A 24,451-nucleotide genomic window follows, 5' to 3' on the forward strand; every position below is an offset into this window, starting at 1 on the left:
CGCCCGTCAAGGCGGGGGCAGAGCGCCGGTCCCGGCGGGAGGCGGAGCGCGGAGCGGCCCCTCTCACCGCTCCGCTCCGGGGCGCCCGAGCGGCCAGAGCTCTTTCCCCTTCCCGGCCGGAGGGGGGCAGCACAGGCGGGTCGGGTCCCTCCCGGGCCTTAGCGGGTCCGGGGACTGGCGAGGTGCTTCTGAGGGGCAGCGCCGGCGCGACCGGTCTGTGGGGCTCCGGGGCACCCAAGCACATGAGCCAGGAGAAGGGCGCCGGGACGATCGCGCCTGAAGGAGAAAAGCAGAATCGTCTCTTCGCCGCCCCGCGTCTGACTTCCCGTCTGACTTCAGCCGCAGTACAGCCAGACCAAATTAAATCAAAATATTTTGCTGCTGAGACAGCCAAGCCGTATTGGAGTCGAGTACGGTCTTTCTGCAGGACGTGCCTTTTCCAGGAGGTGGTACTTTCCCCACCAGTGCGGTAGAGGGGGAGGATGTCCTTCGCCTCGCCCGTGTACTGTTCAACGTAAACGTCGTGCAGCAGCGAGACTTGGAAAAAAGAGGTGCTGGGTCCTGGTGTAGTGCTCGGCCTTTTTGGCATACTTACGAGAACTTGGGGATCTCGACTCTGGCTGGGATCATAAAGACAAGTAGCTGCGACGGTCACTTGGTAACATGACTGCTCCTGCTGTGCACCTTCACCTCAGCTACTATTCTTTCAGACCAGGGAATAACTGCTCGTGGGTCAATCTCTGCAGGTACCTGTTCAGGCAAAGCAATGTTGCCGGGTAGATTTACAAGGAGGTGGAGCCTGGAAAGGACAGAAATTAAAAGCAACACTACCCACCCCCCTTCACCGCTAAAAAAACCCAAAACCCAAACCCCAGGCAGGGCAAAGGAAAGTTGCTATTTATTTCTACCTTGCAAGGATTAGAGATTCTAACATACAAGCAGTTCCTACACACCACGGGTGCTGACAGCACTCCAATTGCAGCAGCCTGAGTTACAAAGCAAAATACTTTGAAACTGTGTTGTGATCGCAGCCATTTCCTAAGCTGCGTGGTAAGAATCCACGTCCTGTAGCTGTGCTGTTCTACAGTTCCTGTCCTCTTCTCTGACAAATTTTTGAAGTACAGTATCTACTGCTTTTCCAGACCTAAGCAGTAATAGAGAGGGATTCCCCCTTTCTTGACAATTTAGGACAAGAACTGTAGGACACACTAGCAGTACAGAGAGGGAGCAATGGGACAAGGACCAGAGCTAGTATCATGGGTTCAAACGTTACAACAGGCCAGTTAGACAATGGATTCACAGCCCAAACCCAGAGTAGCTGCAACTCACTTTAAAAAACTGTTTAGATTGCATTTCCTGTTAACGGCAGTTAATTAATTCCAGGTAACTGCACTGATGTGAGCAGCTAATATGGACCACTTCAGATTATGGTCACCAGTGTGTTCAGGAGCTATTTTGGCTGTGTGAATACCTGAGTCCATGTAAAGGTACATTATAAAATATAGCATCCACTCAGGGGCCCATCTGAGGACAGTATTTTCTGTGACCGCAAGTGTTCTGATCTATTACCTCCTGTAGGTAAAATGTTACCCTGAGCCAGTAAAGGGAAATAAAGCACATCATTTATCACACCTGACATATGTTTGATAGAACTTCTGATGGTGAGCTTCAAAAAGCAGTGAAGAAAGAGAAGGGAATTAATGTGACTGGCCAAGTTCCTACTGAGTTATTTAAATGCTGGTGATATCGTGTTATTAATGATATGTGAAGATGTCAAGAGTCTCAGCTAGACATCTTTTATTGTTACTTAAACTGAAAAAAAAGAATAGGCTTACCAGGGAGATGAAAGATAAGAAATAAACCTGATGAAAAAGTTTCTTAAAAAAATTTTTTCTGTGGGAACATAGACAAATTTCATTTCAGATCCTTCCATAGGACATGACTGAAAAGTGCAACAGTTACCAGTAAAATCATAAGTATGTAACACATACAAGTATCAAGAAGCTTACCACTGGTTACTGTGTGATGCATTTTTACATTTCTACAACGCTCACTCAAGTTAGCAGCTGGCATCTTGCAATGCTTTATGGAATAAGTTGTGTTTTGAACAAGATTTGTGTTATTTTTTGCTTTAAGCTGAAATTATTTTCTACCATATGAGGGGCAAAAGCCCAGACAATTCAAGTTGGTTGCACAAATTTCAAATAGACTTTGACATCTGTTGTAGCTAAGAGTTCTCTGTACCAAACCATATTATCTAGCTTAGTCAGCCTCTTGTCTCTTTCAAGCACAGTCTGCGTGTTTCTTTGTTACCAGTATCTTCCCTCAGACCTTGTAGGGGTCTGTGTTCTTGTTGCATTTTGTGAGGGAAGTTTTTATTGTACATCCAGCAGATACAAGATACTCTAGTTCCTTGAAGACCAACCCATATTCTTATCACTTATGGAAGAAAGTAGTTATGTTTTTACAGCTATAATGGTCTACATACTGAGATAAGGCCTGTAGGGAGAAAAAACTTTTATCAGACTGCAGAATACATTAGTAAAGCAAACAATTCCTTTTTCATACCTTGGTGGGAAGTGGGGAAAGCAGCTGGAAGAATGGAGGAATGCCTGTTCTTTTATGTAGCATTTGATTTAGTGAAAGATGGCTCTTGTTTACGTACCTTGCCATTCCTATAAAAAGGGAGTCAGAAGGTATTTTCTAGTATTCTCCAGGTAGTTCCACAGTGATTTTTTCTCTAATAATCCAAGGTCATATGCAACTCTCAATAGGAAATGCTCATTTATTGTTTCTAGGTTAATGACAAATTGATTAATTAGTGTCGATTAAACATTTTCCCTGGTATTAGCAATCTCACTTACCAAATCTTTTAAAACATTGTCAACAATGTTCCAGTAAATGAACTTTACAGGACGCTACTACCAGCGACGATCATTCACACAACTTTAAAAGGGCCTGAGTTTGGGGTTAGCAACTTTAACAATGATTATTTAATGTTTTTCATCTTGATCCTTGTCTCTCAGGTTAATGTTGTTCATACCAAAGCACTTTGGTATCAATGTCTTTTTAGGCTAGTGTAAAATAACTGCAAAGCAGTTCCAGATGCAAAATCGCTGCAGGGTCAGGCCCCATGCCTTCAGTCTGGAAAGAGCTGGTATCTTTTGTGTTGCAAGCAAATGCATGCACCACTGGAAATGAGTCAGTAAATGGCTTCTATGAAGAACAGGTGGAGTGCACTACTGATTACTCTTTTATCACTGTCTAGTGTTAAGAGTTTGGGAAAACAGGATTGAGTTATAAGAAATTAAATTGCCCGAAGTATAAGCCAAGTCAACAAGAAAACAGATCTTGGGCTAGGTGTCAGTATTTTCAAACCACTGAATTCTAGTACAAGGACATGAAGGTTTTTTGGTGGTTTTTGGTTTTTTTTTTTTTTTAAACTGAGGACAACTATTACATGCTACCCCCAAAGTCAAAACTCACCCTCTGAACGTCATATGATTAAGTCATACGGTCAGATATACAAATCTGGAGTTATTCCCTGCCTTTCTCTAAGCAGGCATCAACCTGTGCTTTTTCATTCTGGGCAGCTTGCAGGTCCAGAGTATTCAGGTATCACTGCACACAGATAGCCCATGTCTGTGACCTAATTCTTCAAATTTTGCTCCCTGTGGTGAGTTCCATCTGTTTAGAGCTGAAGAAACAGACCAACACATTACTTTAATACCCCAGAGTGTTGATTATGCCTTCTGTATATATTTTATTTTTACTTGATGAGCACTGCCTCATCAGCTTTATAGATACGTTTAAAGTCTTCAAATTTTCATCAGAGTGCTACCAGTGCAAAATACCAATACAAGATGAAGAGAAACGAAATACGTAGGCATGAAACATACACATCCTTACAAGCTCCTGTACTCTTTGATGTTTGAAGCTTTATACCATTTCATGTGTTAGATAAAGAAATGGGTTCCAAGTTGTTGATCATTAACATTGCTTAGCTGTAATCCCTCTTCCCTCTCAGTGGAACTATTTAGTCATACACCAAAAAAACCCAAAACAGATTTGTAAGTGCATGTGCTTTGGAGAAGGTTTTCCCAATAGGTTCCACAGTCTACGCAGGACTTCCTTTTGCAAGTGTTAAATGACTGTTTTCATTTATAAATGACTGTGTTAAAGGGATTGTACACAAAGGATGGCTCAGTCTCTGAATCATTTAGTACCTACATTCTGGTTTTGGACAGAATTGTTGCAGTTAAGTTGAGTGTCCTCTAGGGTCTAAGGACAAATGATTCAGACACTACAGTCTGCTAGGTAATTGGGAAAAAAGTGACATGTATATGCTTTATGAAGGTTAATCTGGTGCTTAAACTAAGAAATTTCATGTTTTTCCCCAAATAACACTAACCAGAAATACCTACTTTGCATAGAGACACATTCTAAATATGCTATACACTGTGCATGAAGAAGCAGACACTTCACATTGATGTACAAAATGTTTTTGCTCACAGGGCATCCAGACTGGTTTCTTGCGTTCCTAAGAGGAATGCTGCAGAAGAAGTATCTTGCTGAGATTAAGCAATCTAATTTTAAAGCCTAGAAAAGAGGTAATCATGAGACACAGGCTCTAAGTTAAGCCAGAGACTCTACTTACTTAAAGAAAAAAAAAAATCTTTCCATTTCTCTATTCTGTGCATAATTAAGGAATAATACCCTCCTCCTTATCAGGGTTATAGGATTACATCAAAGTGAAAAAAACCCAAAACCACACCAAAACCTTAAATGAAAAATTCTTCAGAGGTACAAAGCAGAATTCTAGGAAATAAAGTGCCAAATTCTCGTTTTGCCAATCCAGCAGGTTTGCTACGCTTACTCCTAGAAGAAATGTTATTACCAACAACTTTCATAAACTTCCGAAGTGACACCTGTGTAGTTTTTAAATACACCACTGCATCCAAGTATGAAATCTTGGACTGATGGTCACTGGCATTTGGGATTATCTCTCTGCTGCTAGGGAAATTAAGGAAACCATAACAGTTTCTATAGGTATCTTAAAATTATTGACCACACTGAAAAATCTAAAATGCTTTTTATGAAGCAATGCCTGTTGACTATGTTCCTTTGCCTCTTCTGCTCTAATTTCAAGATTCCCCTCTTCACTATAGAGCTGGTAGAAGATAAAGACAGATGCCATGTTATATAGTGGTTGTCATATCTCTTGAGATGCCTCTCAAGACCATCTCATGAAGGTAGAGAAATACGAGAACTTTAAGTCCTGTACAGATCAAGAGCAGACTGACAGCTGTGATAGTCTTGAGAACAAAATATTTTATTCATCAATAAAACTATAGTTTATAGTAGTATTTACTAAATAAATTATATAATTTCTCTTTTACAAGAAATAAACTAAAATCAAAAATATCTCAAAGACAATATATGTACACAACATAAGGCCTTCTTATAAATAACATTTTTTTTCCTTTTCACCAACAGTGAAAATATCTTGAGAGGCTCATTTTCATATAGTATGTGCAGAGGTTTATCCTTACCCTTGTATGACATGAATTCCAACTTCCACTGATGTGGACCTAAGTGATTAGAATGGAACGGTCAAAACAAATTAAATTAATTTTATTCACCACTGTGCTTATTTTTAAATAGGTAAAGCAGATAATAGATTTTGCTTGTGCATAGTTACAGAATGCATGCAAATAAAACCACTAGAGAGCTGATAAGAAAATATCACTTTCAAGTCCAAAAAAGGTGATTGGCAATATAGTAGAAAGCAGCCTGAATACACAGTTCTTCACAGTTCAGCAAGCAACAGCGGATGATAGCAGAGTGTGGAATGCTTCATGTCATTTTTGCCAAGTCCATCAATCCTTTCTATGGTTCAAAGATCCTGACGCTTCTTAGAATAAGTTGAGTTGATTATTACTCTTTGTCTTGTTAGGCTCAGCAAATTCTTCCCTTTTAAATCAGGAGTGCAGAAAGTACTCTTCATTAACCACAGTCACTTCTCTTAGTTTTACTCTTCATGTATTCTTTGTTACTGGAAATACAGAAATGACAAGTGAAGTCAAGAGTTGTGTTTATTTGTTTTCTTACACAATTATAAACAGGTAACATCTTTCTTCCCCTAAACAGGCTGCAGCACAGTTTAGCAGTGATTCTTTTCTTACCTTGCCCCCTAATCAAAAGCACTGGATCTCTTTTCTTGTACAACAGCTAACCCCTATGGTTTTGCAGACATTGCAGTACACTTACATTACATGAAATAGAACCACTTGCTGCTGCAAAATGCTGAACATTCTGGACATCAGAGAAGACAGTCCAAACTGAGAGCACTCAGCAGTTTACAACAACTTTAATTACCTTGAAGAATTGACTGGGGCCTTTGTTACTTAAAAGTGCTAGGGGAAAAACAGCAGTCTGTATGTCACCTATAAAAGTCCTGTTTGCTTCTGCATGACACCCTTCCCCAGTTGAAAAATCATACCTATCCAAAAACTTGCAGGCACAACTAATGTTCTAGTCAATGTCATAGCAATCATTCCATTTCACAAAAAATATAATTGAATAATGTTAATGAATCAGTGTTTTCCACAGTATCTTCTACAGAAGCAGTGGTTACGTAATACAAATAGTCGATCACTTCTTAGCATCTCTATGGAGTCAGAGATGAATTGAAGAGAAACTGTTCTTTGCTGAACACCTTATTACTACGACTCAAACTAAGGATAAACTGACAGCTGAACAAAATACTGCAGTAAATTGAATGCATGTCAGCTAATGTATCAAACATGGAGCACGACACAAGACCAAAACAAAGACATCTGTAGTGACCTTACTCTAAAACCTTATAAAAAAATATAATGAAGGCATAAGTTCCCATTTATTAAACAGATTTTTAAGGTCACCTTTAAATTGTACTTTTTGATACAAGCATTAACCAACCTTTAAATAGTTCAACAACAATCTAACCTTGACTATGAACAACAACAAAAAGTCTCCAAAGTAATTTTTAAAGCCTGTCTTAGAAAAAGGTAACCAATAGATTTAAATCAATATTTTAGTTATGACTTCTGGCACTAGACCTTGAACACTGAAGAATGATATTTCAATATCATTCTGTGGCAACTTTTAAAACTGTTTCTGTATTGTGCATCAGTGTTAGGGTGTTCCTAATCACTGATGCTAATGCTAATTAACACAGTGCTAATTTCTCAGAGGCTGTTCTTTCTCTCTAGATAGCTGTGGTCTGGCAATCAAAGTCTATCTACTGCCATATTAGCACCTGAATGTGCTAAGGGAGTAAAGTAGTATGTACTTATGGGATGCAGAACAATTTAATATGCAAAGTGAAATTGCTGGACAAGTAAGTAAAATTAAAGAAAGTGGTATTTTAAAAAGAATATGACATAAGGCTAACAAGGATTTAAAAAAAAAATTAAGAATCAGTTTGGCAAAAAAAGTTGAAAAATGCTTGTACCAATAAACAAAATAATGTCTTATGAAGCCAAGATAAATTAGTCAAAATTTTCACTAGCACCATCTACTTTCTGGCTGAAAGCTCAGATCTGAATGACTGCAGGTCCGTTTTTGACAAGATATAATGGTCACTCAACACAGCTTCAGACCCTCTGGCCTTATCACTACTTTCCACTCCCTAAGGAGACTAGCAGTATTGCTGATGCTAGCTTTATGCTATTCCACTAATTATGTAATGCAATTACAACTAGCTTATTCTTGCTCCCTTTCCTCTGATCCTTCCAAAGCATTTCAGAGGGATCAGTGTGAGAGACTGGATGAAGTTAATGCCTCAAACACCCGTTGTGATGGACAGAGACTGGGGCCTGGCTTTTGCGGTTGAGGGAAGGAATGGAACTTGCTTGCAAGGTGCTGCAACAAGGTAAGTTCTGCATAGCAACACCACATGTGACACGGGACGCCGGAGGCGTGTCGGAGGATGCGCAGTCCCGTGTCCTGATGAACTGGGTGGAACAACTCACCGTATGTGGTCAGGGCTCACCCACAGTTTATTTGGGGAAGGGGCTCATGACCACCCCCCATGATGGTGCCTGTGCGGAAAATTGAGAGTTACATAAGTCCTTAGGGGCCCTGGGCAGAAAACCAAGAGTGGCATGACTGACATGAGAAAAGGTGGGAATTGGGCTATAAAAGACACCAACATGAGGATTCCCATGTGTGCCTATCACCGGCGGATTACAATGACTGTCAGCATCATCGACCGTTAACTTTATTGCAGGATCCAAGGGTGGTAATCTCTCTCTCTCTCCCCTTTTCTTGTTTTCCTCTCTTTTTCTTCTCTTTCTCCTCCTTATCTTTGTAGACGTTTCAATAGAAACCACACTGCCTACTATTACACCTTCCAGATTTAGGTTGCTTCTGCCATAAATAAAACATTTAACTGATCATTTGGTGTTGCTTCACCTTAATTTAGCCTGAGGGTATTCTGAACTCACTACAACCCCTCCCTGGTCTGTCCAGCATGGGTTGTGACAATCAGCAATGGAAAAAAAATGAGCAAAATTTGCTAACAGAGTTGGAGAAAACAGACCTGACAGAAACTTGTAGCAACTGCTAACTGCGTGAGTCAGTCACAGAAATGCTGTTCATGGTACTGATGCCATTTTAAGGAGGTAGGATTTTCAGATGTTCATCTCTGCATAAGGTACAGTCTAGTTTTGTGCATATTATTATAGAAAAAACACCATCTATTTCAAGGTGCAGGACATGATCCTCTAAGCAACTCTGTAACCACTGCATAACTTTTGGGGTTACTTTGATTGCAGATATAAGAAAGATTATTTTTTGATAGAGACTGAGTTTGGCCATAGCAATTGGGTCTGAAATTATACATAATGGACAAATGAGACTATAGGATGCATTCCTGTAATCACTGTCTGAGATGTCTCACACTGGGTACACAATGGATTTACAAAGTTTGAGCCTACTTGAGGCCTCTTGTGTTGGAGCATTTTTGCGCTCCAGTTCTCTTTTCATGGATTTGTTTTTGAGATGATGATTTCCTTATATGGTGCATTAAAAGCCCCGGGCATGAGAACATGTAGTTTAGTGACAATATGTGCTGGCATTTTAGCACTTGGTTTGCTCAGGTAATGTATTACTTGTAATCTGAAATGGTACCTTTTTAATCTAATCAAGCACGTAATTCCCGTATCTGATTTTCATGCAAGGCTGACTGGAATGTTGCTGTTAGGTTGCTTCCTACATAACGTTGCTTCTGCAAGAACACCTCTGCCAGACTACATTCAAGTGCTTGGTGGTTGTTTCACCTCACACCAGGTTTCAGTTTTATGAGAAACACAGGCCTCTTTTTCCGCTGCTTTTTAAGATCATGCATGGATGGATACAGGGATAAGACAGATAACAGAGGAAAAGAGCTGTTACCTCACTGCATAAAACAAGTAGGTTTGCCCCCTTCAGCCCTAATTAAATAGGATTCTACATTGAGGAAAGAGTGCTTGATTGGTTCCAGTATGCGCACGTAACATTTTAGGGATTATTCTGCTCTCAAGGGAAAGAAAGGATGTCTGTGAGTGAGAAGGCCTGAATTCCCTTCTCATAGTCCCAGAATTAATGTTCCATCTACCATGTTTTTCCATCAGTATCTTCAGAGTAAATGGTGAGGCAGAGAAACTGAGGCCTCCAGAAAGAGAGCAACATATCAAAATTTGAGGTAAGTAGCACCACATGACTGTACACTTTTTAGCTTGTTTTTATATCTATCCTGCCTGGGAACTGCTTTAGTTTCAGCCGCACTTGTTATTAGTTCACAACACCACCCTGAAGAAAACTACAACATGATTAGAATTGAATCAAACGTTATGAAAGACCAAGAAGCAAAATATTTCTGAATGAAAAATAAACACTTCATCAAGGAGTTATGGTGGAAGTACAATCCAAAGTTGTATCTGACTGGGATGCTTCACTCAACCAGAGCCAGGTGGGAATCTTCTTCTCTAAAAGAAGATTTTATACTAGGAGAGACAGCTTAGGGTGCTAAAAATTAAAGTAGCTGAAGGGGTGAAAATATTTGTAAGAGAAAATAACTGCAAAGATGAGGAGTTAGACAGTAACCTGGCAGTCTGAAGGGTTTCAATACAAACTAGGAAATGCTCGAAGAGACAGGCTTTAATACAGAACTATGGGAGTGAGAACAGAAGAAAAGAGGAAGAGCACCGAAGAGTAAGAAGAGCCAGACAGTTTTCACAGTTTCTAAACAGGCATTTTATAGACCAATATTTGTAAATCTGCTTATCTATACATTTACAGCAGCTTTGAAACACAAATTTAATCTCCAGCGATGTTTTAAGACTTCAAAATCCTACAATCAAATTGGCATTTGGACATAAGCCACAGCATAAGTAATTCTAAATGTAATAATATTATCTATGCAATTCATCTGACACAAATCATAGCTACACTAACCAGACTCTACATATGCTGGGCTTGCTCATTACTAAAGTTATTCCATTCTTTTATTTTACTGAAGCCCTTATCAATCCTTTGCAAGCATATCTTCAATGGTAGTGACTTCTAAATTACATACAAATTTTGTGAGCCCTTCCTTCAACAGGAGGCAATGCGGTATTTCCATGTAACAATTTCTGTACTACCTAAGAATCTTCCATTACAGTTAAATATACAGAAGTAGTCTTCAAGCAAAATAGGTCATTAATGAAATCCTATAGGTGGGGCATATATTTATTTATTTAAATCCTATATTTACCAGCAGATGACTTAAGTTGTACAGCATCACAATGGAGCAAACTTCAAAGTTTGTCACTGTGCTGTTTACATGCAGGTTCTTGTTCTACTGTAAGTGTAAAGGAATCACAGAATCACAGAATGGTTTGGGTTGGAAGGGACCTTATAGATCATCTAGTTCCAACGCTTCTGCCATGGGCAGGGACACCTTCCACTCAACCAGGTTGCTCAAGGCCCCATCCAACCTGGCCTAGAACACTTCCAGGGATGGGGCATCCACAACCTCTCTGGGCAACCTGTTCCAGTGCCTCACCACCCTCACAGTAAAGAATTTCTTCCTAATATCTAATATAAAACTACCCTCTTTCAGTTTAAAGCCATTACCCCTTGTCCTATCGCTACAGTCCCTGTTAAAGGGTTCCTCCCCATTTTTCCCTTAGGCCCCCTTTAGGTATTTTAGGCCCCCCTTCTCTTCTCCAGGCTGAACAGCCCCAACTCTCTTAGCCTGTCTTCATGGGAAAGGTGCTCCAGCCCTCTGATCATCTTTGTGGCCTTCCTCTGGACTCGCTCCAACAGATCCATGTTCTTCTTATGTTGGGAGCCCCAGAGCCGGACACAGTACCCCAGGTGGGGTCTCAAGAGAGAAGAGTAGAGGGGGAGGATCACCTCCCTTGACCTGCTGGTCACGCTTCTTTTGATGCAGCCCAGGATACAGTTGGCTTTCTGGGTTGCAAGTGCACATTGCCAGGTCATCCTGAGCTTCTTGTCAACCAACACCCCTAAGTCCTTCTCCTCATGGCTGCTCTCGATCCATTCTCTGTCCAGCCTGTATTTGTGCTTGGGATTGCCCCGACCCATCTGCAGGACCTTGCACTTGGCCTTGTTGAACTTCATGAGGTTCACATGGGCCCACCTCTCAAGCCTGTCAGGGTCCCTCTGGATGGCATCCCTTCCCTCCAGCATGTTGACCGCACCACAGAGCTTGGTGTCGTTGGCAAACTTGCTGAGGGTGCACTCAATCCAAACTTTGTCACCGACAAAGATGTTAAACAGCGCCGGTCCCAATACTGACCCCTGAGGAACGCCACTTGTGACTGCTCTCCACTTGGACATCAAGCCGTTGACTGCAACTCTCCATCCAACTCTCTCATCCAGCCAATTCCTTATCCACCAACTGGTCCATCCATCAAATCCTTTTCTCTCCAATTTAGAGACGAGGATGTCATGCAGGACAATGTTAAGTGCTTTGCACATGTCCAGGTAGATGGCCTCAACTGCTCTTCCCTTATCCACCAATGCTGTAACCCCACTGTAGAAGGCCAACAGATTTGTCAGGCATGATTTTCCCTTAGTGAAGCCATGTTGGCTGTCACCAGTCACCTCCTTATTTTCCGTGTGCCTTAGCATAGTTTCTAGGATAATCTGCTCCATGACCTTGCCAGGCACAGAGGTGAGACTGACCAGCCTGTAGTTGCCTGGATATTCCTTTTTTCCCTTTTTAAAAATGGGGGTTATGTTTCCCCTTTTCCAGTCAGTGGGAACTTCACCAGAGTGCCCCAGCTTCTCAAATATGATGGATAGTGGCTTAGCCACTTCATCTGCCAGTTCCCTCAGGACCCGCAGATGCATCTCATCAGGTGCCATGGACCTGTGCACTTTCAGGTTCCTTAGATGGTCTCAAACCTGATCTTCTTCTACACTGAGTGGTTTTTCATTCTCCCAGTCCCTGCCTTTGCCTTCTGCATCTTGGGTGGTGTGGCTGGAGCACTTGCCAGTGATGACTGAGGCAAAAAAGTTGTTGAGTACCTCAGCTTTCTCCACGTCCCGGATAACCAGGTCTCCTGTTTCCTTCCAGAGAGGGCTCATATTTTCCCTAGTCTTCCTTTTATCACCGACATACCTATAAAAGCTTTTTTTTTTTTTTTCCCCCTTGACTTCCCTGGCCAGATTTAATTCTATTAGGGCTTTAGCTTTCCTAACCTCATCCCTGGCTGCTGAGACAATTTCTCTGTATTCCTCCCAGGCTACCTGTCCTTCCTTACACCCTTTGTAGGCTTCCTTTTTGTCTTTGAGTGTGTCCAGGAGCTCCTTGTTCATCCATGCAGGCCTCCTGGCGTTTTTGCCTGACCTCCTCTTTGTTGGGATGCATTGCTCTTGAGCTTGGAGGACGTGATCCTTGAATATTAACCAGCTTTCTTGGGCCCCTCTTCCCTCCAGGGCTTTATCCCATGGTACTCTACCAAGCAGATCCCTGAAGAGGTCAAAGTCTGCTCTCCTGAAGTCCAGGGTAGCGAGCTTGCTGTGTGCCCTCCTCGCTGCCCTTGTGCAGGGTCTTGAACTCCACCATTTCATGGTCACTGCAGCCAAGACTACCCCTGAGCTTCACATTCCCCACCAGTTTAGGGGAGCCTAAACTCCTTGTTGGTGAGAACAAGGTCCAGAATAACACCTCTCCTTATTGGCTCCTCCAACACTTGGAGAAGGAAATCAAGCCTACTTGCAGTGAATCAATTAAAGTAATTCTTAAGCCTTACTACTTGTGACTTTTGTGTTCAATAGCGTTTGCTAACATTTAATGCTTTTCTGCTTATATATCAGCTGACGGTGCTTGAAGTGACACCAATAAATAGGGCTTCAGGGGAATTTTAAAAAGCTACTATGTTTATTTCCAGAGGAAGAAGGAAACACTGTTTTACTCTGTTGTTTTGTGGATTTCTACATCAAAGTGCTAAATAGAAGAGTGTTACCTTCTCTGTTACTGGCTTATGTACATGACACCTTCTGTTTATCTCCCAGGGCATCTTTTGCTTCTAAGTATCTATTTTACTACAATGTCTTTTTTTTTTTTTTTTTTTCATTCATGGGATCAGAAATTCATAGCTCTTAATTTACTAGGGGACTAAAGTTTGTCCAAGAAGTTGAGCATTTCAAAGCAGGAGGCAAAGACACCAAAGGATTAGTGGAGTGACTGAAATTAAGCAAGTTAAGATATTTTTCATTATAATACTTAGCAGGTAAGACTACAGCAGCTTGCCTTGTAGTAGAAACACAGACAAGAAATATTAACTACAGCATTAAAGGAAAATCTGGGAATGCCATTTAAAGCTAGATTTTCTCCTCATGCTTTTAAAAGGTCAAAATGTATCATGTAACCTTTTCAACTGTGGCTTAAATCAGCTAATGCAAACATCCCTGATTTGCTTTATTTTTGAGACATACATTAGAAATGACTGAACTGTTCCTGGTGTTCTCAAAAACATGCATCTTTCCCTTCTAGCCAGCATTTAATCATCCTCCTATAAAAATGAAACTGCCTTCTGCTCAGCACCAGTGAATCAAACTGATAACACACATCACTGATCCTTTACTATCAGACTTTCCTGACCAGAGGCTAACTGTTGTTTAAGGGTCACTGAAGGATATTGGGGAGCATTAGGAAGTAAAAGATTAGTGCACAAAACAGTTTCTTACTACTTGTTCTTCCACAAACATCTCAGCATACATGCAGGGGTACATGTGATTAAGTTACAGTCACTTCCACAGCAATCTCAGAATAGTTAAGAAGGCATCAATACAATGTGTGGGACAGGATCAAGAAGGCAGGGGCAGTAATTTCTCAAGATGATTTTGCCACTTACAAAGTAACGTGCTTAGACACAGTACCCAATTTCCTTGAAGCTGTCAGCCATTGCATACCTAGACACTTGAGGTATGTACCACTACCCTGTCTTGATTATTGCATTTTGAGTTTGGATTTTACAGGGTGCAGAGAAAGGGTGCTGGCAGGTCAAAAAAGCATCTATGATTCTCTCCACTTAAGACCTATTAACTCTTCCAGACCTTTGCTCAGGGGAATAAACACTGGCTGTTCATATAATGTCCAGAATTGGGTTTTATTTATTTTTCTGTTGATACTGATCAGTGGAATACACATATACTTACTGCAGTCTCCCAGACACAAGAGTAACAAATGTTTTACAAGCCGAAAACTAACTAAAGAGATCACCATAACACCTGAAACTCATAAGGACAGCTTTACAGAAGGTATTACCTATGCCTGTCACTAGATTTTCAGAGCATTCCACTGTCCACCCTATACACTCCAAACTTTAAAAAAAAGCACTTTACAGTGCTGAGAAGTTCTAGTGATAAACAAGATTGTTATATTATAAACCAAATTCAGAAGTTATCAACCAGAAATTATTTCTATGTTAAGTGGGGCCAAGAGAACCACAGAACAGCCCAGGTTGGAAGGGACCTCAAGAGATCATGTGGTCCAACCTTTCATGGGAAAGGGAGCCTAGGTGAGGTTATCTAGCACCCTGTGCCATTGCATCTTGAAAACCTCCAGCAATAAGGTCTCTACCATGTCCCTGGGGAGGTTGTTCCAGTGATTGATTGTTCTCACTGTAAAAATAGTTCTTTCTTATCTCAAGATAAAACCTCTCCCAATGCAACTTGTACCCATTGCCGCTTCTGAAGGGAGACTCCATCTTCTTTGTAGTCACCCTTTAAGTACTGGAAAACTGTGATTAGGTCCCTCCTGAAACTTCTCTACTACAGGCTGAAAAGACCTAACTCCTTCAGTCTTTCCTCATATGGCAGGTTCTCCCAGGTCTTTGACCACCTTTGTGGCCCTCCTTTGGCCCCTCTCCAGTCTGTCCACATCTTTTTTTGAATTGTGGGGCCCAGGCTGGACACAGTACTCTACATGTGACAAGTGCTAAGTGGGATGATCATGTCCCTATCTCTGCTAGTAATGTCCCTGTGGATGCAGCTCAGCATCCAATTTGCCTTGGTTGCTGCAGCAGCACACTGCTGACTCATGTTCAGCTTGTCCACCAGGATCCTCAGGTCACTCTCAGCAAGGCTGCTCCCCAGCCACACAGCCTGTGCTGGGCTCTTTGGTTATGTTGTCCCAGATCAAGGACTTTAAAGTCTTTGTTAAACTTCATACAATTCTTGCTAGCACACTCTTCCAGCCTGTCCAGGTCTCTCTGAAAGATGGCTCTCCCTTCTGACGTGTCCACCTCACCACCCAGTTTAGTGACATCAGAAAACTTGGTCAGGGTGCTTTCAGTCCCACTGCCCAGATCATTTATGAAGATGTTGAACAGCATGGTGCCCAGTATTGATCTCTGAGGGACCCTGGTTGTGACAGGCTGTCAGCCTGAGTAAAACCCATTCATCATCATCTTCTGACTGCAGCCTGTGAGCCAATTTCCTGCCCATTTCACAGACCACCCATGCAGTCTGCATCTTGCCAATTTGTCCAGGAGATGCCTGTAGGAAACAATATTGAATGCTTTGCTGAAGTCCAGGTAAGCAACATCCACTGCTCTCTCCATGTCAACAGGAGATGTCATTTTGTTGTAGAAGGTAATCAAGTTAGCCTGGCATGATTTGCCTTTGGTAAACCTGCACTGGATTTTCCCAATCGCCTGCTTCATTTGGTTTGTAATAGTTTCTAGGAGCACTTGTTCTGCCACTTTCCCAAGGACTGAAGTAAGGCTAAAAGGCCTGTAGTTTCCTGGGTCCTCTTTTGGGCCATTCTTGTAGATGGATACGAGATTTGCCCTCTTGCAGTCATCAGGGAAGCCCCCTGATCACCACAACTTCACAAAGATAACAGACAGTGGTCTTGCAACGTCAGCCACTTCTTTTAACACCCTGGGGTGGATTCCCTCCAGGCCCATCAATTTATGCAGGCTGAGCCCTTGCAGAGGGCCACTACCGGTGGGTCAACATGTGTATTGTCATACCTACTTGATCCTGTGAGCTGGGGTCCAGCTATGCCAGTAGAGATGGAGGCAAAGAAGGCATTGAGAATCTCTGCCTTGTCAGCATTATTCGTAACTCATTTCCCTGCCCTGTTTAGTAATGGGCCTAGGTCTTCCCTGTGCTTCTGCTTAACTGCTCACGTATCTGAAGAACCCTTGCTTCTTCTTGACATCTCTGGCCAACTTCAGTTCTAGCTGAGTCTTAACCTTCCTGTCTGCTCCTCTGCATGCCCTAGCAGTAGCTCTTGTAGTCCTTAATGGGTATTTGGGCACCTTTCCATAGCTGGTATACTTCTTTTTGCTTTTAAGCACATCCAAAAGCTCATTGTTAAGCCCAGGTGGTCCCTTGTTCTGCCTTCTTCCTTTCCCTCTGTAGGTGACGGACTGTTCCTGTGCTTCCAGGATGCTGTTCTTTAAAAACTCCCAGCACTCACAAGCTCCTTTGTGCTCCATGCATGCTTACCATGGAATCCCTTGCATCTGGGCTCTGAGTGTATTGTAGGCGCCTCTTCTAAAATCCAAGGCCTTTGTCCTACTACTGGTCTTCAGTGTATTCAGCAGGATCTTAAGGTCCACAATGTTGCAACTGCTGTATCCAAGCCTATAATTGGTAGTTATGTTGTCAAGTATGTCTTTTCACTTTGTAAGCAGTAAATCTAGCAATGTGCTGTTCCTAGTGGGCATGTCCAGCACCTGTAGCAGGAAGCAGTCTTAATCCATTGCAGGAATCTCATGGACAACTTGTGCACCGCTGTGTTTTTCTCCCAACAAATGTCTGGGTAACCAAAGTCACCCATGAGGACCAGGTTCTGTTGACCTGAGACTTCCTTGAGCAGCCAAAGGAAGGTTTTGTCAGCCTCATCATCCTAGTAGGAAGGTCAGTAACAGATACCTAACATAAGATCCTCCTTGGTGATGAGCAATCTAATCTTGATCCAAGGCATTTGATAGAACTTTTGTGGTTTCCATAGCTTCCCTCCATACACTCAAATTTTTCTTTTTTTATGACATGCAACTCCACCTCCTCTTCTTCCCTTCCTATCTTTCCAAAAGAGTTTGTAGTCATCCACTGTGGTCTTCCAGTCATGCGAGTCTTCTCACCAAGTTTCTGCGATTCCTATCACATCACAACTCTCAGGCTGGGCATGAAGCTAAAGTTCTTTGCTGCCCAGACTATGTGTGTTGGTATACATGCACTTGAGGTGGTTGGACTTAGGGTTCTTGCCTTTGTAAAGGGTTAGGGAGCATTTCCCACTACTCTAGTAGGTGTGCTCATCCACCCTGTTGCTTATGAACATGCAGGTGTCACAGCTCTGGATCCTACGCCCTAGGTTTGTTAGTTTAAAGCACAATTCACTAAGTCAGGCAATCTGCTAGCAAGGTTAGGCTGCATGTGATTACTCATTTGTCCATTTTCCATGACACTTCAGGATTTGTGAGTCCATCTTAACAGATGATTCATGTCAACATCATATCAGCAACAAGCCCAATTAACACAAGTCCTACAGGAATAGGCTGATTTAATGGGCTACTTGAGGCCACAGTCAACTAAGTAAATTCTACATCTGATTGGACACTGGTACATGCTACTGTTTTGTTTCAGTGGAGACAGGATAGACAACAACTCCCCTAAGTGTGCTGCACTATTAAATTGGTAGCTAGTAAGTGGGTATTGTATATACTCAAGTGCTGCTGGCTAAACAGAGGAAAAAAAAATCAGTAGTACAGCCTACCGAGAAACAGCATGGGGATCAGACACAAACATGTGACAAACACATTTCATCTCCACACAAGAAAAATTTCTTCAGGACAAACAATCAGCACTGGAACAACCTCTGCAGGGATGTGGTAGAGTCTCCATCACTGGAGGTTTTCAAGATGTGATGGGACAGGGTGCTAGATAATCTCGTCTAGGCTCCCTTTCCCACAAAAGGTTGGACCAGATGAACTCTCGAGGTTCCTTCCAACCTGGGCTGTTCTGTGATACGATATTCTGGATCTCTAAAGACAAAAATCAGGAAACTCTAAAGATAAGAAAAATAAAGAATGCAGTGAACTTTACTGAAAAAGGAACCAACCATGCCTGTGTGAAACATTTATTAGAAACCTAATGAACAGACTTTCCCTTTGACGCTTCCTCTCTAGTACAATTCTTGCCACAAACCCAGACATTTATTTATGAAAATAGAGGGAAAATATTACTAGGATAATACCAGAATTGTTTAATTTGTTCTTTAGGAAAACAAACCTTTGGAAAAAAAACCAAGCTTAACATACCTCCCTCCTATATTTACACTGAGATTTTCAAAACAGCCTAAAAGGGTTAGATGCACAAAACTTCACTCAATTGGAACTGGAGCTGTATGCCTCCTGCCTTTATGTCTGTGGAATGTGAGCTGTAGATACCAAGACAATTTTTAAAACACAGGTGAAATGAAGACAACCAAAGATGTAGACTTGAGCTTATCTTTCAGCAGTCAGATAAACTGCTCACTAGGAACCAAAACAGCAAGGAAAAGATACATTTTTAGTCATATTCCAGCCACCGCAACTGGACAACCCTTCAGAGCAAAAAGGGGAGCCATTAATGTACTTCATATTGAGCTCTACTTCACTGGCTTCAAAATCACTTATGTAAAAACAAAACTTTCTGAGAAAATTTAATTTCTACATTGTGGAATACTCAACATGAAGAGGAAAGATTTTTCTTTTTTTTTTTTTTTTTTTCCTCCTATATAAATAGGAAGAAAACCCCTACCATTAGAGAAAAACTGAAAGGCATTTTGGCATACTTCACTATTAACACAATAGTTAATAGGCACATAGATTCTTTAAGGATTTGCTTTGGCAAGGTACTTAAGCGTATGTCTCATACAAGAAATACCTCAATGAACCTCTGGATCTTGAAGTTAAGCATGTATTTTAGTTACTTACTGAGCGTGAATCAAAGGAATTACAGGGGAAAAACCCATCTGAAAGAGTTTGACAACTTACTAAGTAGACATCCAAAACTGAAGCATTATCATTTTCCGTTTCCAGTGTGCTCTGTTCTGAAGTCAAATAGATGGCACTGTCCTCTAAAGTGAATGTCGAACTTGAAGGCAACCCTTTACTGCAAAGAGAAGGGAGACTACAGTCAACCAAAAATACAAGTTACAGAGAGCTCAGTCATAGCTGAAAATTTTAAAATATGTTTCTCTCTTAAACATAAAAGCTTCAAATACTTAAAAAGAGGGAATGTAAATGGACAAATACAGGTATGTTGACAATGGCTAGATAATTGGCAGCTCATATTTGACTAATGTACACAAACCACAATTTCTATTTTTGCATTAACTAAAATTTTATCAGGAAGTAATACTGTTCCTGAACTCTAATATTTATTTAAAGAATGAAACTATGTAGCAGTAAATGTGGGATAATTTCATTAATTTCAAAATAAATTACTTCCACATTACACATGGTGTAAATTTTGACAGCATTTCTTAATTCAAAATAGGGAAAAAAGATTCAGTAATTAGGCACAGTAGCATTGGACTTTCTCTTGCAGATATGGGATCACTTGCAGCCAACAGTTCAGAAGGGAAAGTGGGAGAAGAACAAGAGTATACTGTAATTAGTACAGCTCTGCAACAAAGTGGTATTTACAGAGCAGGTGCACTCTATTATTTCATTCTTGGATATGATTTTCTGTTCTCTGCTATCCAGAAAGAAAGTAAAGCTGCAAATGCATCTGGACAGGAATCTTATTTTGTTTTGTAAACACACTTGGTACCACAAAGCTGAAACTCTCAAAGGTGTTTTAACGGAGTTAGGTGCCCATTATCCCCTGTCCTCACTAGCTGCCAGAAACTAATAGACTCCAGGCTGCCTTGAAAACTCAACTGTCAGTTTTGCAGAGATGTATTTTAAAAGTTCTTATCTATTTACACACAAGGTGAAAAGCAAACAATTCTGAATTATAACTTGGCATGAAAACATGGTTACAGCCATCAGTCCACAAATGACTAATTTCCACCTCCGTTTGCAGTACTTTGTAGTTTAAGTATGTTTCAGATGGGGTATAATTTCAGAAAGGGCAAAGCTAGCATGCAAAGTAGAAAACAAATTCAAATGCTCAACAAAATAATGAATCATCAGTCACCCTCATGTCATACTGGTATTAAGTGCACAGCATTACCTTTGCCACATTACAATGTTCCTTTTATTATATTGCATATCAGGCATCTTTTCAATAGCAAGACTTTTTCTTGTGTCCCGAGCGTGACCCAGCTCCCACCTGTTCCTTGTAGTCTATTGAGCAACATTTCAGTCACATCAGTTTTCTGCCAATCCTTCATTTTACCGAAGGGGGGAGGGCAGATAGGAAAGGCAAAAATGGTCTGTTGCCAAATGCCGGACTGTGTTTTATCATCTCCCACCAAATAAGCGCTGGCATGGAAGAAATGACCCTTGGCAAAAGGGGAGGGAGGGTGGAGAGAGTCACTTTTGCTTGCAGAATTTTGAGCTTCACTGTTGCACAGTTCAGGCCTCTGGATGTGCAAAGGCCCACATATGAAAACCAGTAACATCAGATGAATGTGCAGTGAGCAGCTACTACTGCTATAAAAATATGCAAAACTACTGGTCAACCCTTCCTTCTGGAAAACAGTGCTCTGCATTACTAACTGTAAAGCAAGTCAGGCAGGCTGTGGTGTATACCTGGCTTTCATTCCTGCATAAGGTTAGGTTTAAAAGCAAAAAAACCTGAAATAGTTATTCCTTTCATATACATATCAGGCCACATCACTGCCACCTTTACTGCTGCTATTTTTAACTTCTTTCCCTTCCAGAAAACCTCTGGAACCTGTACTCAGGACAAGGTGAGGATTCTGCAATTCACACCAGTGGCATTTTATTTTATATCCTTCATGTATCAGAAGACTAAGACCTAGTGCTCCTGTTATTTCAGTTTAATTCACTGGCTTACTGTGACACTTCTCCTCCTCTCTTCTCTACTTTTCCATTAGAAGGCAGCGCATTTCTTTTGCTTTTAGTTTGTTAAATCATAATTTACGTTCCTTCACAGCCTGCTGTGGACAGCAAACAATAGCAATGTGAGTTCAGCACTCAGTCTTGTGTTTGTTAAACTACTGGTTTTACCTATAACATAGAATAAAGACAGTGCCATCTCCCCTTTGGAGTGTGCCTCTTTTTTCTTTTTTTCCCTACCTGTTACAGAAATACACAATACAGTCAGGCAGAAAATGAGGGTTGAAACAAAACCAGCATGTTAAGAGAAGTCAAAGAGAAGCTCCTACAAATGTCACAGTTTGGTTGTTTAGTAGTTAACTACCTAAAAAAGAGATTTAATATACAGAAACAACTCATATACTATATATATATTAACATACAGAAAGAAAAGGGAGAAAAGGGGCAGAAGTACAAAGATATAGCAATCTTACACACAGAAAACCAGCAGTGACTGAAGTCCCTTGAACAAAATCAGATATGAAAGAAGAGAACGAAACAACACAGATGTCAGTCCACCTTTTTTCTTACAATTAAAGACCCACAACTTATTTGCAGATAGCAATTTCCTTGCTGCTGTGACTTTTCCACTGAATAACTAGGGTAAAACTCTGCAAGTAAGGAAGATTTATCTTCTGCATGAAGAATTGTTTATAAAAAGGAGAAGTGTAGAAAAACTGTTGCAAGACAGAGCTTTCTTTCATATCCCTTAAGCTCATAACTGGAGGTTTTTCTCTATTTAAAAGAACATGCACTATCCACTTTGGGAAGATAATCTGTAAAGTGTATAAAGGAGAAAGTGGAAATTCCAGGTCACTGCCATGTTAATTTCCATCTGGAGCTCATGCTGGTATCAGTATGAAAGCAACTGCTTTTGCCAGGAGCTAAACTGCAACTGCAGTATAGTGCTTTTGTGCAGTAATGTAATAACACCTTCTTAGTTACAGGTGCTTAGTTAGAAATAATTTTCATGGCAGAATACAACAATCATTTTGTTTGTTGTACTTGCCTTGCAATGACAGCATGAAGAAAATGCATCCCAACTGGCAAAGTGACTATGAACTACATGAAGCTATGCATAAGAACAAGATTTCCAATTTTTGTATGAAAAGGGGGAAAAGCAAGAAGCTTTTTTTTTTTTTTAAGGCCTCATCCTTAGTGTTAATGTGGATCCTATTTTAAGAAGCACTAAGTGTTTTGTCCTTATGCTGAAGTGAGGAGAAAAGCCATACTTTGACCTTCTAAATCAGCACACTTCAATACATTTAATAAAAAACGAGGCTCAAGTTCTTTTCCTCTTGAGAAGAAAATAAAATAAAACCTTCATTTTCTGAAGTCCTTCTAAAATGCTCTTTGGATGAAAAAAAATCCTCACTCAAATTAGCTTAAAAAGTTAAAGATAGTTAGGGATAGTTACTTGCAAATATGAAAAAAGGGGTGTTGGGCACAAGATCTTCAGAAGGAACAATTAAATTAGACTGATTTTCTGCAGATTTGTAGAACAGCATAATTTTTACCATTTTAATCTAAGGTTAATACATGTAAAATCCTATGAAGTTTCCAAGGAATAAAGGAAAAATATTGCACTTTGTCAAGGAACTAGCATAACCTAGCAGGATTATCTATTATAATAATACCACCACCACCACCACCACCACCACCACCACCACCACCACCACTGGTGTCCTTCAAACCCTCCCAAATTTTAATTACTATTTCTGTCCTTCTATTTTATTTATACTAAACTAAAGTGACAGTTTTAGAAATAAAAGACTTCTGTTTTCTTCATGGAGAAACAAATATGCCTCACCATAATTTGTCTACTTGCAAGGCAGCCTGCAGGACAGGTAGAACTCTTTAGTCTCCTTTCCAAGTCATTGCACAGCCTTTGAAGAATGGCAGAAAGTGCCAGGTAGTAACAACTGACCGCATCAGAAGTTTGAGCTGTATTTTGTTTTTAGTTATTTGGGTTTTTTTTCTCCTGCAGTGTGAAGAACACCTCTTGTAGGACTACAATTATCAGCTTCTCTCAGATAGTGCCAAAATACAACAGCCAGGAATTCAAATGAGCCACTGCATCACCCCTATTGTGAAGAGTTGTAATGAAAATAGGCTTTGATATCTATCTTCGGATGTCAAATATGCTTTCCTGTAGCATATGCCGCAGAATATTGATCCTCTAAATAGCAGCACATTTGCAATGTCCAATGTGTTTGAAAACTCTTATATAAGCTTTTGAAAAAATTATCAGCTCATTGCATATAATTATATGTGTAATGAGTATAGTTAGTCAGAAAAACATGTTGTAGGATAAATGAGCAGTAAAACTATTGTTCTAAGGTACAATTCAATACCAACCGTTGCAGAAAATCTGTCCTGCATACATATAAATGTGAACAGGCACAACAGGTATTTGTCGACCTGTTGAACTAAATGCATTAATTAGTGTAATGTTTACAGTGTAGAAACATATCACCTCTAAAACCCAACCTTGCATTTCATTTTTATAAATGACATGTGTGTCTGAAAAAAAGGGAAAGTAGGTCAAACATAGTAAAACTACTTTGTAATATTTCACTAACACTGTTGACAAACATCAAAACTACAGACCTGAGAAAACAATAGATATGACTGATCTTCTAAATGCTGCTTCAAGTGAAGGAGTCTGACAGTGAGTCTGTGCTACTACACACACTGATGACAAACCATGACATACGAATCAGTAAACACCACAGTAAGCACATCGATTTCACGACAGTCAACAAACCTATACACCTTTGCAGGTGCCAATTAAGATCACGAGACCTCTCATTTTTGTACCTGACATATGTATGTAGTTGAAAAGAGATGGTGTAAGCAATCAGAATTTAGGAATTGTAATCAGTCTAGATTACAAAATACTG

The 24,451-nt window shown here is 40.7% G+C and overlaps 1 protein-coding gene across 1 annotated transcript in view; it reads right to left on the reverse strand.

Moving 5' to 3' along the window:
• Window positions 1–5,311: 5,311 nt before the first annotated feature.
• Window positions 5,312–24,451, reverse strand: part of PIP5K1B (phosphatidylinositol-4-phosphate 5-kinase, type I, beta) — a 120,321-nt gene continuing 101,181 nt past the window's right edge. The window contains exons 14-15 of the mRNA XM_010568583.1: window positions 19,533–19,650; window positions 5,312–6,055 (exon numbers count right to left, since the gene is read on the reverse strand). Of these exons, the coding sequence (XP_010566885.1) occupies window positions 6,053–6,055; window positions 19,533–19,650 (121 nt within the window). The 3' untranslated portion in view covers window positions 5,312–6,052. The remainder of the gene's footprint in view (window positions 6,056–19,532; window positions 19,651–24,451) is intronic.

Source organism: Haliaeetus leucocephalus, unplaced genomic scaffold, assembly GCF_000737465.1.
Source record: "Haliaeetus leucocephalus isolate CR32 unplaced genomic scaffold, Haliaeetus_leucocephalus-4.0 Scaffold251, whole genome shotgun sequence".
Taxonomy (NCBI): Eukaryota; Metazoa; Chordata; class Aves; order Accipitriformes; family Accipitridae; genus Haliaeetus; species Haliaeetus leucocephalus.